Source organism: Psammomys obesus, unplaced genomic scaffold (assembly GCF_907164565.1).
Source record: "Psammomys obesus unplaced genomic scaffold, mPsaObe1.curated_primary_1811, whole genome shotgun sequence".
NCBI classification, from domain to species: Eukaryota; Metazoa; Chordata; class Mammalia; order Rodentia; family Muridae; genus Psammomys; species Psammomys obesus.
Window position 1 is genome coordinate 2,980,018 of NW_026596415.1, and position 18,444 is coordinate 2,998,461.

Here is an 18,444-nt window from a genome sequence, read left to right on the forward strand (position 1 = left end):
CATAGTCTCACCCCAGTGCTAACATACTCTGCAAAGCTCCAGGATTTTCACCCTATCAAAGAAGACACTAAGGCTCAGTGAGGTGAGCTTATCTGAGGTCACAATGTTATAAGTGTGGTGCCTATGACACTGGTTTCCTGGCTCTAGACAAAGTGTTCATTCCAATGTCCTGCCTTCCCCCATGCTCTAAGAGTAGACTTTCTAAATGAACCTTCTCAGAGGGAGGCATGACTTTTGCTGTTATCAAGACAAAGGCTCACTGTGTCTAGCTGCCCTTGAATTCCTGGGTCTAAAACTAGAGAGGCTGTGGTCATCTACCAACCACAACCATGTGAAGAGGAGAAGTCTAAGGGGCCTAAGGGGACTATGGCTACCTAAAGGGAAAGTGTATGAAGGATAACTGCCCCCTCAGGGGTTACCAGCAGAGCCATCAGACAGAATTGGAGCCAGTCAAATCCAGAGCAGTGCAGACTGTTCTGGGTGGGCCAGACAGCAGCAGGGAACAGGTGGCTGCAGCAAGATGAAGAGTGGAGTGTGGGCCTTGTGCAAAAGGACCATCCATCCTGCTCAGATGACCATGGCCTTGCAAGAGTGACAAGTTAAAACTCTATGTAATGCCTTCCCAACTTTAAATTCCAATTCAAAACCAGAATGATTTTTTAAATGCCCAAGGGAAAATAAGGCACAGTAGATGGCCTGGACCTCAGAAAATGTCCCCAGATCTATAACCAAATGGACCCTGTGTGACCTCATGGGCCTCTCTGCCTTCCCCTGTAGACTTCAGGACACGAGCTAGCAACAGGGTTCACTCTCTAAGGACCCTTAAGAGCACTTGCATTACTTACATTTCAAAATCCGACAAACTCTGGTCTTCAGATGTTTGGCTCAAATCTCCAGGTACCTGCAGATAGGGAAAGAGAAGGGAGAGAAATCATGGGTTACCACAGTTTGCATATTCACCAACAACTTCTGTCTCTCATGTAAAGTAGCTACTGGAAAATAATAAGATTTCATGGAGGGCTGGCTAGGGATGATGCTGTAGTCATAAAAACATGCTGCCACGCGTGATCTCAATTATCTTTACAGAAAAAGCGCTGTTAATCCTATTGAGATAATCACAGGCACATAAAAGCATGTCATTTTAGAGCCATGAAGGACTAATTAGGACTGGAGACATAAGATATCATCTGTGCAATGAAAAAAAAAAAAATCTACTGTCAGTGTGAGGAGTATCACAAATGTCACACCCAATATGTGATCACTAAAGGCCACTGCCCCCTCAAAATGGCTGCCCTTTACACCATAATGTATGTGCAACTGCAAGCAGAAAGAACATGAATCCTGACTGACAAGAGCTATGTTAAAACAAGATTGGTGACAAAAATCAGTGTCATGATGGCTCCTACCAACAATGTTTGGGGTCCTAGCCATACACCACAGAGGTAAGTGAGAGGGCCAGGAGGCATCAACAGCATGTGACCTCCACTGATCCCCTATCCTATAACATCAGATGGAGATGGGGAATCAATCATCAGGGCTGGCACAAAGGCTTACAATAGCTATGGTCTGACTATGCTGGAAGCTGCTACACTGTGGTGATGATGGTGTTTCCCCACCACCCAGGGGAGGGGCTTCTTCTTGCCATCTGATTGAAGGTGATTAGAATTTTAAGAATGTGTACAAAGAAAGGGGAGGCACCTGGAACAGAGAAGAATGTAGCGAAGTGAGGGAATATTATCAACAATATCGATCAATTTTCATGTCAATTTGAGGGGCAGGTACTGTTTGCCTCACTTGTGAAATCAAGAATTGGAGCTTCCATCTAGGAAGCAGCTACAAGCCAAGTCTGTCTACTTCAAAGTCTTTTGATAAAGACAAAGAAGAAAGCAGCTAAAAGATGAAGTCTTGAGGCTCTTTTGTAAAGAAGGCTGGAAGAGACTATAAGGTGCTCCTTAAAGAAAGCTTAGCTGTACAGACAGGAGTATGAGTGGTTAGGAGCCTGGGTCCTGACCTAACTTCAGCCTCCCTTCTTCCTGGCTCCAAGGCCCTGAGCAAATCAATTCTCTGAGAGACACTGTGAAGGGTGGATTCAGAATCATCTAGAAAACTGGTAAGGCACACCTTTGGGTATGTTAGTGAGGACTTTTCTGGAGGCAATTAGCTGAGAGAGTTCTGTGTTTAGAAGACTCAGGAAGCAGACACGGAATGGATGGCACCAGATCTGCAGGCCCTGACTCAAAGTTATGTAAGCGTGTAGACCCTCTGACCAGCTGAGCTGCCAGGGAGCTCTGAGGAACCTCCAGGGATGTGACTCCTGTGCCACCACCCAGGCCAGGGTGGGATTTTTGTGACTATTGCTTTCCTGTGGGTGGTTGGAAAGAGCTGATATAACATATTCAGAAGGCAGGAGGCTGCAGGTACCAAGATCCCTAAAAAAAAAAAAAAAAAAAAAAAGGGCAGTTGCCTTTGAGTCATCCATATCCCTTATAAGTAACCCCAATAAATTCATCAAGATGGAATGAATTATTTCTTTGTCCCTGTCAGGGGTAAACAGACATTTGTTCATGTCTCCCCAGGAGAATACATGCAACCAAGAGAGAGGTCCACCCTCAGTGGGAGTGTACCACCCTGAAATTCCTGGGAGCCCAGTGGAACAGAGGGGAAAAGAAGAAAGCCAGCAATGCCAACATTCCTTCTTACTGCTTCTCATCTAATCTATGCTGCTATTCCTCCTAACCATGATGGGACTGAAGCCCCTGCAACTGTGAGCCAAAATAAACAACCCATACCCTTTAGGTCATGTATGTCAAGTATTTGCTCACAGTGATGGCAAAGCAGCAAATACATGCACTGTTCCCAACTTCACAATAGGTTAATTGTGACAATACCCAGAACAACTCTCAGGGTTGTTCTGAGGATGAAAGTTACTGTAGAAGATGCAGAATGGTACCTGGCACATCAAAGAACACAGTCACAGGCTACATGCTTGATGACAACATGGTAACCAGTGAGAAGTAAGAGCTGTACATTGTTATCCTGGGTGGTGCATGAAGAATCTGTCTAGCTGGCCTGAGGGAACCTTTCAGCCCATGCAAAAAAGCCTAGAGGGAGAGTGACCCAGGTTCAGCATTTGTGGGTATCTGCAGCTAGGCACTTAAACTGGGCCCCACCCACACACCTTCTCTACAAAAGTACTATCAAGAGACTCCTGCAGACCCAACAAGGAGAAGCCTGCCCTGCCACTGAACAAACTGCACGCTCACAGAACCATATGCCTCACTGGTCCAAGGGCTTATTGGACTGGGCTTTTGTGTCACGCCACTGTTTTTGTGACTATTACTTTTCTGTGAGTGGCTGGAAAGAGCTGATATAACATATTCAGAAGGCAGGAGGCTGCAGGTACCAAGATCCCTAAAAAGTGAGAGGGAGAGAACCTTTGCCAAAACTGACCTAGAAGCAACAACCCCATGCACCAACCAAAACATGTCAGAGACCATCCTCAGGCAGCAGGTGGTAGCTCAGTGGGAGAACATTTGCCAGCGTGGACAAGGCCCTGGATTCCATCCCAAAAACCAAATCTCGGGTTTGTTTGATTACAGAACTTAAAATGTGTACAAACTATTCAACAATGTTAGTTACAGAATAACAGCCATGTAAGGAGGCCTGTTAGAGGAGTTTTTAAAGAGAAAGAGAGAGAGAGCACCATCCTAGATAATACACAAGGCAGCTGTCAAGAGTTATCACTGACAACAGATGGGGAGTGAGATTGAGGAAGAGGCCTTGAACTTGGAATCTCCCTGCCTTAGCCTCCAAATAGTTTGGTTTGTAAATCTGTGCCACCAGGCTTGGCCAGAATGCTGATTCCATAGTACATTCAGGCAATAAATATGGTGGAACACATATTTTATAAGAAAAATCAGCTTCCTTTTGATGCTAACCACAAGCATATCTTTGACCTCCTGAAACCTGAGGAATCTGAGAAGACCCAGCTCTGGGCTCTGGACTCCTCTTTGGATTACCCTCCATGCAGGCATAATGAAGTGACCCCAGAAAAAGACTGTTTCCTATTGGCTTGTGATCTAGGAAGTCATGAAGCAACTGTAGAGTACAAGGATAACAAAACCCATCATTGGAGAAACATACCAAAGGGATTCTTGGGTCTCCCTGGAGCACAAGCCCCCAGTGCTTTACACAGTAGGATAGAGAGTGGAACAGAGAGTGGCAGAGCCCACTCCCAGTTTATGCCAGCATGGTTTTCACTACCTTTTCTGACTCAGGATTTCCTGGGGGTTGGGAGCAGGCACAGACCAAACCCAGTAGCTCTCAATGATCATAATACTCTACCCTCACTGTCACTGTGGAACTCTAGCCAGAGTCCTGTCACTGACTTGTCAGGTCCCCACACTTAAAAAGACACCAGAGGGTCTGCCCCAAATGCCCACTATGTGCTGCCTAAATGCTTCTGAAATTTCTCTAAGGAGAGGGAGGGGAAAGGGAAGAACAAAGAGATGGCAAGAGAGGAGAGGAAAGCAGAAAAGAAAGATGAAGAGAAAAGGAACCACTAGCTAGCCTTTTCGAGCCAGAGGGGAAAGCACAGTTTCTCCCGTTGGTAGAATCAGGACATAGGTAGAGATAGAAAAGGTGGCAGAAAACAGGGCCTGATGGTGAAGCTACGCCAGAAGCTTACCCACAAGGGAGGATGAGAAAAGAGGATCATAAGCTCAAGCCCAGACCAGGTAACTCAGAGACAAATCCTGCCTCAAAATAAAAAAGCAAACTGTACCTACAGTCACAAGGGGCAAATAAGATGTCACCACATGTCACCTAATGCTACCTGTGCTACAAAGCACTCTCATGAAGAGCCTACCCCAGTGGGCTGCTGGGCCAAGGTGTCATCTCTACCCACAGGGAAGTCATGAGGATTCACATGAACAAACCCCAGAGGAAACAAAGATGTCAAGAGCCCAATCCAGGCTGCCAGCCTCCTCCGTAACCCCGTGCATTCACTCACTATGGGAAAAGAGCACCCGACACTAGTGAAGACTGGAATCTACCTCCAGGTGGACACATGGCCTTGTCTCCCCTCTGGAAAGTTAATGCAGTTGAGCAGGTCAAGGGCCTAGTTTGGCGAGCACTCTTAGAAGAAAGGTTTACTGTGCGATCCCTTCTTCCCTAATGTAGTCCCTAGAAGCTGCCGTGAGGTTCAGTAGGGTTGGTGGGCTGTTTGGAGCTTGAGCTGGGAAGGCCTGTCTCTTTCTGATGCTGCTGTCAGAGCCCACATTCACTATCCCTGGCACTGTGAACTTCCTTACTCATACGCCCTGCTACGTGACTGTCTGCTGTCATATGACTGACCTCCACACCAGCTTTTTTTTTCCCTTTCTCTTCTCCATTCTCTTCCCATGTGTAGAGAGCACGGGGTCCATATGCTTATAGATAGCCATACAGAAACCAGAATGTTAAACACGCAGGCTTTCCTCCTTTACGAAAGGAATGTGCACACCTGTTTCCATTCAGAAGGCTGGAAATTTATGTGTAAATAACCTGGTAATGTTTGTTACTCTGTGTAGCCATGCTTCACCAGACTCCCTGAGACTCCTGAGCATACTTTCTCAGTCAACAGAACCCATTCTTATGGAAGAGGTCAAAGGTATTTGCAAAAGACATGTACTTTTACAGTTTCCATGTAGCCATATCCTAAGTTTTATGATAATTGTCACAAGGAAACCAATTTTATGTGCTGTGTTTAAATATGTTAAAAAAAAAAGTGGGGGGCCAAGATGGCAGCACCAGGAGAACACTGTGTCTGAGCAGTAGGACAACATTTTCCATACAGTGGCCAAGAGACTGAACTCTGGGCTCTAAAACAAGAGCGATCGTGTTTCCCAGGTGAGAGGAAACCCCCACAGCGTGGGAACCAGTAGGGTCCAAGCTCAGGCCACCCAGCCAGAACTCGGAAGAGATCACGGGTCCCGAGGGCACTAGGTCGCTGGACCAGAGCCACAGGCCTGTGAGTCCCGATCACCTTCCCAGGCTGATCGGTGGATACAAAAACACCAGAGACTGGGAGTCCCAGTCATGAAAAAAACCCACAGGGAAGGAAAGTAGTGAGACTGGCCATGGGTCAACCAGTCTTTACCTGGAAAAAGTCTCGCAGACCAGCGGGTCCGAGCCGGCATCACTGAACTGGGCTCCCGCTGCCAGTGCCAGCACTAAGAGCAGCTGCACGCACAGCTCACTAGTACAGACAGCGCGCCCCAGGGCAACAGAGCCTGGGAATACCTGTCAGGAGAGGTCCCCACAGGAAGGAAACAGAGCTGACTAGGACCACCCAGGCTTTTCCCGGGGAAAGTCTCCCACAAACCAGCGGGTATGGGCCGCCATTACTGTTCCGGGCCCAGGCGGGGAGCGCAGAGTTGTTGGGCACCCAGCTCACACAGACTAGAGGACGGGTGCGTGCGCCGCCAGCCCAGAGACCTGCTCTGTACCAACTATTCCTCACAGACAGAACTGTGCGCCCCAGGACACCAGAGCCTTGGAGTCACTGTCTGGGGAAACCCTCACAAGGAACAAAGGAAAGGGACAGACCTAGACCACCCAGTATATCCCTGGAAAAGGTCCCACAGACTGGCCCAAACCAGGGACCTGCTGTGCCCCAGATAGAGTGCTGTTACCAGGACAGCAGTATTCACCCGCCACAGATTACCCCTTGGGTATCGGGGCACAGAGCCCCAACCTCAGACCTACAAAAGCCCAGGATCCCCGAGATCAATCCCCAGATATTGCTCCAAGGTGCAACCAGTTATCCCTAACAAAACCAACCTAACCAGGGGACACACAGGTTACAGCAGCAGATCACTAAATTTACAGCAAGAAACCTAGAAGCAAGGCAGCTGTCTTCAGGACTTCGCCGGGTGAGAGGGAAGCCCTCTCGACTAACAAGGACCACAGTTACCACCCAGGTCTCTATGCTGTAGCAACTACTGAAAAACATAGGCCATCCAGTGACTATACCCAAAAAGCTGAGAAGGCTTCCTTCAGGAAAAACCAACTCCCTGCCAACGAGATTCTCACATCCACAAGATTCCAGGAAACACCAGAAACTAACCTCAAACACCTAAGATAGCCCAATGGGTAGAGGCCAGCGTAAAAGTTCAACCAACAGAAGCCAGAGCAATATGGCATCTCCAGAATCCAGTTATCCAGGGGCAACTAGCCCTGGACACCCCAGCATAATTGAAATTCAAGAAGATGACCTAACATCTATGATCATGAAGAAGATAACAGAGGAAACAAATAAAATACGTAAAGAAATAGAGGAAGCTGCAGCCAAACAGTTTGTGGCCTTTAGAGAGGAAATGCTTAAATCACTGAATGAAATAAAGGAAAGAGGATCATTCAAACAAACAGCTGAAGGAATTGAAGGAAAAAGAGGAAAATACAGTCACACAGATGAAGTAAATCAACAAAATGGCTCAAGATCTGAAGATAGAACTGGAAAAATTAAAAAAAAAACACACACAAATGGAAGAAATTGTGGAGAGAAAGAACTTAGGGAAGAAAACAGGAACTACAGAGGTTAGCATAAGCAATAGACTACAAGAAATGGAAGAAAGAAACTCAGGTGAGGAAGATACAATGGAAGAAATAGATATATCTGTCAAAGAAAATGTTAAATCTAAAAAATGCCTGACACAGACCGTCCAAGAATTTCAAGACAACATAAAAAGACAAAACCTAAGAATAATAGGAATAGAGGAAAAAGAAGATTCCCTCCTCCAAGGCCCAGAAAATATTTTCAACAAAATCATTGAAGAAAATTTTCCCTACGTAAAGGAGAGACCAATAAGAGTACAAGAAGCCTACAGGACACCCGATAAATTGGACCAGAAAAGAAAATCCTCCTGTCAGATAATAATCAAAACAGTAAGTATACAGAACAAAGAAAAAAAATACTAAAACCTGCAAGGGAAAAAGGCCAAGTAACATATAATGCCAAACCCATCAGAATCACACCTGACTTCTCAACAGAAACTGTGAAAGCCAGAAGAGCCTGGACGAATATCATGCAGACCCTAAGAGAACACAGACGTCAGCCTAGGCTACTGTACCAGCAAAACTCTCATTCTTCATAGATGGAGAAAACAAGATATTCAATGACAAAAACAAATTTCAACAATACCTACACACAAATCCAGCATTACAGAAGATACTAGAAGGGAAAATACAACCCAAGAAATTAGCTACTTTCAAGAAAACACAGGAAATAACTAACCTCACTATAGTAAAGCAAAAAGCAACCAAGCACACAACCTTATGAACACAGCCAACATCAAAATCAAAGGACCTAACAGCCACTGATCATTAATCTCTCTCAACATCAATGGACTCAACTCACCAATAAAAAGACACAGACTAACAGAATGGATGCGTAAACAAAACCCAGCAATCTGTTGCATACAAGAAACACACCAAAGGCACAAAGATAGACATTACCTGAGGGGAAAGGGTTGGAAGATGGCTTTCCAAGCAAATAGACCCAAGAAACAAGCAGGAGTAGCCATTCTATTACCTGATAAAATAGACTTTCAACCAAAATTAATAAAAAGAGATGGGTAAGGACACTTCATACTTCATTCCACCAGGAAGACATCACCATCCTGAACATCTATGCCGCAAATACAAGGGCACACACATTTGTAAAAGAAACATACATAAAACTTAAACCACATATAGATCCCCACACATTAATAGTGGGAGACTTCAACACCCCACTCTCAACAAAGGACAGGTCAACAAAACAGAAATTAAACAAAGAAACAATTTCTCTGACAGAGGTCATGAATCAAATCGACCTAACATACATTTATAGAACTTTACACCCAAACACAAAAGAATTTACCTTCTTCTCAGCACCTCATGGAACCTTCTCCAAAATAGACCATATAGTGGGTCACAAAGCGAGCCTCTAAAGATACAAGAAGATTGAAATAATCCCTTGTATCCTGTCTGATCACCATGGAATAAAGCTGGACCTCAACAAAAACAGAAACAGCAAAAAGATTACACACACACACAAGGAAACTGAACAACTTGCTACTAAATGACAGCTGGGTTAGGGAAGAAATAAAGAAATTAAAGTCTTCCTAGAACTCAATGAAAATGAAGACACAACATACCCAAACTTGTGGGACACAATGAAAGCAGTGCTAAGAGGAAAGTTCATAGCACTAAGTGCCTTCAAGAAGAAATTCAAGACAGCTCATTCAAGCAACTTAATGGCTCACTTAAAAACCCTAGAAAAAGAAGAAGCAGACACACCAAAGAGAAGTAGACAGCTGGAAATAATCAAACTCAGGCTGAAATCAATGAATTAGAAACAAATAAAACAATTCAAAGAATCAATGAAATCAAGAGCTGGTTCTTTGAGAAAATCAACAAGATCGACAAACCCTTAGCCAAGCTAACTAAAAGGCAGAGAGACAACATCCAAATCAACAAAATCAGAAATGAAAAGGGGGACATAACTACAGACTCTGAGGAAATACAAACAATCATTAGGACTTATTTCAAAAGTCTATACTCAATAAAATTTGAAAATCTAAATGAAATGGACAATTTTCTTGATTGATTTGACTTAACAAAGCTGAATCAGGACCAAGTAAATCAATTAAATAGTCCTATATCCCCCAAGGAAATAGAAGCAGTCATCGAAAGTCTCTCATCCAAAAAAAGCCAAGGACCAGATGGCTTCAGCGCAGAATTCTACCAGACCTTCAAAGAAGAGCTAACTCCAGTTCTATTCAAACTATTCTACAAAATAGAAACAGAAGGAACATTACCAAACTCATTCTATGAAGCCACAATCACCTTGGTACCTAAACCTCACAAAGACTCAACAAAGAAAGAACATTTCAGGCCAATCTCCCTCATGAACATTGATGCAAAAATACTCAATAAAATACTCGCAAACCAAATCCAAGAACACATCAAAGATATCATCCACTATGACCAAGTAGACTTCATCCCAGGTATGCAGGGGTGGTTCAATATACGGAAATCCATCAATGTGATCCACCATATTAACAAACTGAAAGAAAAAAAACCACATGATAATCTCCCTTGTTGCTGAAAAAGCATTTGACAAAATCCAACATCCATTCATTTTTAAAGTATTGGAGCGATCAGGGATACAAGGCACATATCTAAACATAGTAAAGGCGATATACAGCAAGCCTATAGCCAACATCAAACTGAACAGAGAGAAACTTAAAGCAATCCCACTGCAATCAGGGACAAGACAAGGCTGCCCACTCTCTCCATATCTCTTCAACATAGTTCTGGAAGTCCTAGCTAGAACAATAAGACAATTGAAGGAGATCAAGGGGATACAGATGGGAAAGGAAGATGCCGAATAATCACTATTTGCAGATGATATGATAGTATCCATGACTGACCCCAAAAACTCTACCAGGGAACTCCTACAGCTGATAAACACCTTCAGCAAAGTGGCCGAACACAAAATTAACTAAAAAAAAATCAGTAGCCCTTCTGTATACAAAAGACAAAAGGGCTGAGAAAGAAATTAGGGAAACAACACCCTTCACAATAGCCACAAATGACATAAAGTACCTTGGTGTAACCCTAACCAAGCAAGTCAAAGACTTGTATGAAAAAAATTTCCAGTCTTTGAAGAAAGAATTAGAAGAAGATATCAGAAGATGGAAAGATCTCCCATGCTCATGGCTTGGCAGGATTAAGATAGTAAAAATGGCCCTCTTACCAAAAGCAATCTACAGATGTAATGCAATTCCCATCAAATTGCCAACACAATTCTTTACAGACCTGGAAAGAAAAATTCTCAACTTCGTATGGAACAAGAAACCCAGAATTGCTAAAACACTCCTCTACAATAAAAGATATTCTGGCGGTATCTCCATCCCTGATCTTAAGCTGTACTATAGAGCAACAGTGATAAAAACTGCATGGTACTGGCATAGAAACAGAATGATGGATCAATGGAATTGAACAGAAGACCCAGAAATAAACCCACACACTTATGGACACCTGATCTTTGAGAAAGATGCCAAAACCATACAATGGAAAAAAAGACAGCATCTTCAACAAATGGTGCTGGTCCAACTGGATGTCTACATGTAGAAAAATGAAAATAGATCCATACCTATCACCCTGCACAAAACTGAAGTCCAAGTGGATCAAAGACCTCAACATAAAAACAGACACATTAAATTGACTAGAAAAAAAAGTGGGGAAAACCCTAGAACTCATTGGTACAGGAGACAACAGAACACCAACAGCACAGGCTCTAAGAGCAACAATCAATAAATGGGACCTCATGAAACTGAAAAGCTTCTGTAAAGCAAAGGACACCATCATCAAAACAAAACGACTGCCTACAGATTGACAAAGAATCTTCACCAACCCTTTATCTAACAGAAGGCTAATATCCAGTATATATAAAGAACTAAAGAAGCTGAAAAGCAGCAAACCAAGTAATCAACTTAAAAAATGGGGAACAGGGCTAAACAGAGAACTCTCTGTAGAGGAATATTGAATGGCAGAGAAACACTTAAAGAAATGCTCAACTTCATTAGCCATTAGGGAAATGCAAATCAAAATGACCCTGAGATTTCACCTTACACCCATCAGAATGGCCAAGATCAAAAACTCACATGACAACACATGCTGGAGAGGTTGTGGAGAAAGGGGAACCCTTCTCCACTGCTGGTGGGAATGTAAACTTGTATAACCACTCTGGAAAGCAATCTGGCACTTTCTTAGACATCTAGGAATACTACTTCCTCAAGATCCAGCCATACCACTCCTAGGCATATATCCAAAAGAGGCTCAAGTACACAACAAGGACATTTGCTCAACCATGTTTGTAGCAGCTTTATTTGTAATAGCCAGAAGCTGGAAACAACCCAGATGCCCCTCAACTGAAGAATGGATGCAGAAATTGTGGTACATCTAGACAATGGAATATTACTCAGCAATGAAAAATAAGGAAATCAAGATAATTTGCTTGTAAATGGTGGGACCTGGAAAGGATCATCCTGAGTGAGCTGTCCCAGAAGCAAAAAGACATACACGGTATATACTCACTCATATAGACATACAACATAGGATAAACCTACTAAAACCTGTACATCTAAAGAAATTAAGCAAGAGAGAGGACCCTGACTAAAACGCTCAATCCCCATCCTGAAAAGCAAAGAGGATGGACAACAAAAGAAGAAGAAAACAGGAAACAACCTAGAAACCTGCCACAGAGGGCCTCTGAAAGGCTCTGCCCTGCAGACTATCAAAACAGATGCTGAGCCTGATTACCAACTGCTGGGCAGAGTGCATGGAATTTTATGTAAGAAGTGGGAAATAGTAAGAGCTGGAGAGGACAGGAACTCCACAAGGAGAGCAACAGAACAAGAAAATTTGAACACAGGGAACTTCCCAGAGACTCACAGTCCAACCAAGGACTATTCATGGAGATAACCTAGAACCCCTGCATAGATGTAGCCCATGGCAGTTTAGTGTCCAAGGTGGTTACACAGTAATGAGAAGAGGGACTGCCTCTGACATAATCTCATTGGCCTGCGCATTGATCACCTCCCCCTGAGGGGGGAGCAGCCTTACCAGGCCACAGAAGATGACAATGCAGCCACTTCTGATGAGAACTGATAGACTAAGATCAGAAGGAAGGAGAGGAGGACCTCCCCTATCAGTGGACTTGGGGAGGGGAATGCACGAAGAAGGGGGAGGGAGGGTGGGATCGGGAGGGGAGGAGCGAGGAGCTTATGGGAGGATACAAAATGTATAAAGTATAATTTTAAAAAAAGATTGTGAGGAATATTGATGAAAGGCAGTTTCAAAATACAGACTAATTTATAATGCCTGAAAAAAAAAAGTGAACTGTCCAGGGTCAGACTCCAGAAGTTTGAACCAGCCTGGATGACTAGGGCATGCTAAACCAGGTGGGTTTCCTTCTGGCCTCTCTCTGGATCACTCCTGTGCCAGCGAAGGAGCTTACAGGGACCCCATACTGTGGGAATCTTCAAGATGGACATAAATTGTCCTTGAGCTTCCTTTTGACTCCACACTTAGGTTCTTATATGAGACTAAGATCCCCAAGAGGGAACACCAGTAACATGTGTCTACCATGACTCCCCAAGATTTCCAATGAAATTTCTTTCTTTCTTCTTTCTTTCTTTCTTTCTTTCTTTCTTTCTTTCTTTCTTTCTTTCTTTCTTTCTTTCTTCTTTCTTTTCTCTCTTTCTTTCTTTCTTTCTTTCTCTTTCTTTCTTTTTTTTTTTGGCCTTTTAAAATTCTTTGATCAGAGAAAATGAGCCCCTCAACTTGGAATCCTCCTGTATCAGACTCCTAGGTGCTGTGATTACAAGCATTTGCCGCCATGCCCAGCTTCATTATGCTTTTTAAGCCATTATCTTCCTGGAGTTTGACATAAAGTAACACAAGCCCATAAAAACTGTCCAAGGCAACACAACAAGCAAGTCAGTACCAGCAGCAGGATTTGAGCTCAGACACCTGGATCTTGAACAGCCATTACACTACAAAGGTCTCCCATACACAATTGTCCTTGCTTACACTCTGCCTCTCAGAAGCCTAGAAAGTGATGGAGTTCACATTCAGAGCTTCGCTGTGGAGTGCCTCTGACAGAGAGAAGGTGTCTGAGGATTCTTCACTCTAGAACACACCTTCCTGAGCATCAGAATGAGCTGCCTGCTCCACTGCTCCCCTATACCATCCACCTATCCTGGAGTGCCATCACTTCACACTGGTTTTCTGTGATTGGCCCCATCTCCGTGAGCACAGACAGGAGTCTGCATTTCCCTGCTCTACCACTACTGTCTACTGCTCTACCAGCTACCACTAAGCAGCCTGCTGTAGCACCTGGCACACAACAGGTACTGACTAAATGAGTGAATCTTATTTCCATTCTGAAGTATCAATCAATTTTTAAACTGCTTTGCAGCAATTCAAAATCTTCATGTGTGGTTAAGATAAGTTAGTTAGAGGATAAAAAAAAAGAACCAAAGAAAAATAGTTGTATTTGTCTTTTAATTTAAAAGTGCTCAGATTCACTGCTCAAAAGAAAAAGCCAGAAGAAACATGACAGCCACAATGAACATTTGTCCCAACCATGAAACGGCACAGGAATCTGTATGTGCCAGAATCATTCCCTCATGTGTTTGTTTGCAAATAGCCTTGCCGTAGATAATCAGCTCTCATTTTTCTCAGCCAAACACGAGAACTATTTTCCAACCCACCGACACTCCTGCTTTCCTCATTTTAAAATAAGGAACGAAATGTGAAAGGGCATATATCTTATCTTCTGACTGGGGTGGCCAGGCCGGCAGAGGCTCAGCTACAGAAGGAAGCATGATGTTGACCTGCACTTTCACTACCATGACAGGGACTCAAAGGGGTCTGCACCACACGCACCGTGCTTGTCTCTTTGTTAATTTGCCTGGTTTGCAAATACACAGTCACATGTATCAGATGTTTGTGGTTTTAAAAAATACTCAAGGCCAAAGATTCTGGGGCTAGCGACTAAGAGTCCTTTTCTTTTATCCTCTGTGTAGCCTGAAAAGTGTCTGTGGATTCACTTTTGATGGATCAAATTTCCTCATAAGGTTATGAGAGTTTCAGGAGCAATGTTCTTAGAGCCAAGATGGCATTAGGCATATGTAAGATTGCTCATGAATGTTCATACTGAATGGACAAAGTAGTAGACATCCCAATGGACAGATGGATGAATGGATGGCTGGAGGAGGGAAAGGAAGGAAGGAACATATGTAAATGATTGGTTTACTTAGAGTGGGCACCAGCTTCTTCCTGTGCAATTAAGATGCTTAGACAACATATGCCTGAAGCCAGATATACAAGGACACACTGCAGCACCATGAATGGCAACACGGGCTTGGGAGGAATTCAGGAATAGTTATATAAACACACAGGCAGAGCCAGACCACACTGTTACCAGGCAAATTGTAATCCTCCTTCTCTGCTAATGAGGAAAAGCCTACAGAACACCAAAGCGAAGGCCTGACACAAAACAGGTAGCAGGGAAGAGGCTGCCTTTTTGAAGAGGGAGTGCGCTCTGTATGCCATGCACTTGGATTGAACATTTGGAAGAAAGGATACTGGAAACAAAGATCAGAAAGAAAGAAAAAAAAAAAAACCTTTCACTCTGTAAAATTTGGTACCTTGAAATTTTTACTATGTGCAATGCAAGTTGTTAACTTTCTCAATATAAGTTTAATAATCACTCAATTTTATATACATATAGAAAAATAGAGGAAGAATGCTTGCTTCTGTGAAGGGAGCATTGACAAGCCAGTAAAAGGCATAGAGAGGCACTCTGGCTTGTGTGAGAGCCAAAGTTCAACGGAAACCTTGGGGAAAAATATGTGGTGATGTCTGCAGTTTTTAAAAACTAAATAAAAAATTCACTAATGAAGGTGGATGGGTGAATAATGGAAAATAGATGAATAAATGGTGAGTGGGTAGATGGATAAGTATTAAGTGATAAATGGACAAACGATGGGCAATAGATGGATAAGTAATAGAGATGGATGGATAAACGATGGGTGAGCAGATGGATAACAAATGGGTGGATAAATGATAGGTAGTGGATGGATGGATAATAGGGATGGATGGATAAATGATGGGTGAGTAGATAGACAGATAACAGATGCAGATGGGTAAATGGTGGATGATGGAGAGATAGATGAGTGATAAAGTGGATACAGGAAGAAGTTAGTGACAGAACTTTAGTATAAATAAGCCAGTATTCAGTGAAAAAATATTTTGTATAACTTATTTTTTCACACAAAATGTTTGAAATTTATTTACTTGGCTAGAAAAACAGCTGAATTGTGTTTCGATTCTCTGTAACAGAGAATTAACCACCTCAAAAATACTTTCTTACTTTTATTCAGCTCTATTCTTTATTAATTAATTAATAAAGTTCTTATTTTTTTCTAAATTCTGCAACATTTGTGTATGTATTAGCTTTCTGGGAAAATCTATTTAGATTTCTTTCCTCATCTAAATAAGTCTGGCATTGACTTCACTTTAATGAAGACTAGTTAAGACTCAGTGTGCAGCCTTGTACCAGCTACAACCTTTCCTCCGGGGAAGCTCGTGGAGGGTTGGTGTGGGTGTTAGGAGATTTGCCTGCTGAGGGTCCGAAGTTGGTCTCAGCAAGAAACAGGTAGCGTTCTTTCTGGTGGCTACAGCTCAGAAGTGGACAGTAGCCTGTGGCATTAAGAGTCTTTGGAAACCTAGCTGAGGACCTAGCAGTCTGGCTTCGGCATCCCTCATCTTTTTAGAGATGCAGCTACATTATCACAAACCCACACACTCTCCAGTTACATGTATTTATATTAAGTTCCAATCTAGGGTCAGATCTTCTTTCAGGAAGGGAAGCCTCACACAACACATCCACGCCACAAATGACAAGCCATGATGCCAAGACACAAGGTCACACACCAGCTGGGCAGGGCAGAAGGTTGCTGCAGGGAAGGGGCTAAGCTGAAGGGAGGAGTAAGAAATTCGGGTCTGCCCCCTTGCTCTCACAGTGGCAGACCTCTGAAGGACTTGCGCCCACACCACAGAGAGAAAGGTGTCTTCTGTATGCTAAGCTAATCTGTCAGCGCCTCCACCTACCTTCCTCTCTTGAGCACTAAGGAAGACACATAATGACAAGTGCCACAAGACGATGCTCCACAACGGCAAGGGTCTTTCTACCCCGAGGAGAAGGCCCAGGAGAAGCACAACGCTCCTTGGGATACTTATTCTGAACACAATCAAGACTAGTGGCCAAGGGGATTTTAAACTTAAATCTGATGGTTTGTATTGAGAATATATGTATTATATATTCTAAATGGCTTTTTTTATGTAATCGCAGCTACAGGGGGTTGAATATTAGACCTTGAAAAAAATACAGCTACATTAGAAACCTCATAACTTATCAATGTAACCTCATGTGCAAAAATAATCTTTGCAAATGTAACAAGTAACGTCCCTGACAGGGAAAAAAATCTGGCCCAATTTTCAATCTCTTTTGTCAATAACAGCAAATGAGTTCTGCTAAAGATGGTATGCATGGTAATGTTTAGCAGCCCTTTGACAATTACACCTCCCCAGTGTGACACTTCTACTTTGAACTTAGTAATTGCTAAACAAGGTGTTTTTGGAGACAAGTCAAAACAGCAGGAAGGTGCTCTGCCAGACAGTCACCTGTCCCCACTCTTGTCTACCAGGATGAGCAACAGCAGACACAGCATTTTGCTATTCAGAACTTCCATATTTCCTGAAGAAAGGAAGGTACATAGAAAGGGACAGACCATGGCTGGCTGATGCTTGTCATTCACTTGTCTCCTGGGAAACCATCTCACTGGCTGATTGAACCCATGGATGGACACCAAGTAACTCAAGCCAACCAGAGTGGCCTGCTCTGGCCACAGAGATGGGTTCTAAATGGCATAGTGAATGAAGCCAACTCTGCCACAGTGGTCAGAGGGGCTCTGTTCACAACAATGGGGCTGAGATTCACTCTTTCTCTTGGTGATACACTAGGCTATCCCTGCAGTTGCCATTGCTTCCACAAAAGGATAAGACAGCTCTGGCAGGAACAATGAGGACAGATGGGCTAGCTCATGACATGAGCTTCAGTTTGTACTTATCTACAGTACTGTGGCTGGTTCTTCTGTGTCCTGGCTAGGCTGCTTTCTCTGGAGTCATTTTAAGTAATACAGACACCACATACCCAGAGATCCCTCGCAGCTTCTACATTCTATTTTATTTTAGTAGTTTTCATAGCCTGAAAGTGAAAACCCAAAGGAAAAAGCAGAACCGTCCTTCCCAGGGGAGAGCTCTTTCAGAACACAGACCACATCGGCCTGGACTTGATTATATTTCTAAGTGTAGTGACCTACCACGAAGACAACTGAAAGACTCAGTTCATGTGCACAGCATGAGCAGATCGATAAGAGTTTTTGTCAACCCCAGACAAAACAAGCATAATGGTGCATAATTCCCACTATGCACCATTCCCATTGCCACTAACACCATGGCTCAGTGCCCAGGAACCAAGCACTTTGCATGTCATCTAACTGGATTCTCCTACCACTGCCTCATTAGGCACATACGACTTGTGGAGCCCTTAGTTATTCCTTAGTAACTCTGCCTTCTCTTCTAAGACTCCCCACCATCAGATGTGCCAGAGGGCTTGCTTCATTAATGAAATAAGAGAGAAAAGATATATGTCATTTCTCGGTGGAACTTTTGAGAGACAGTATGGCTTATCTCTTGTTTCTCTATGCCAGCCTGGATCTGGGTCAAGGATGATGAAAACCCTAACCCTAACCCTAACCCTAACCCTAACCCTAACCCTAACCC

The 18,444-nt window shown here is 43.3% G+C and overlaps 1 protein-coding gene across 1 annotated transcript in view; it reads right to left on the reverse strand.

The window, feature by feature from the left end:
- Positions 1–18,444, reverse strand: part of Snx29 (sorting nexin 29) — a 425,497-nt gene that overhangs the window by 97,293 nt on the left and 309,760 nt on the right. Inside the window, exon 17 of the mRNA XM_055597769.1 lies at positions 846–901. Within this exon, the coding sequence (XP_055453744.1) occupies positions 846–901 (56 nt within the window). The remainder of the gene's footprint in view (positions 1–845; positions 902–18,444) is intronic.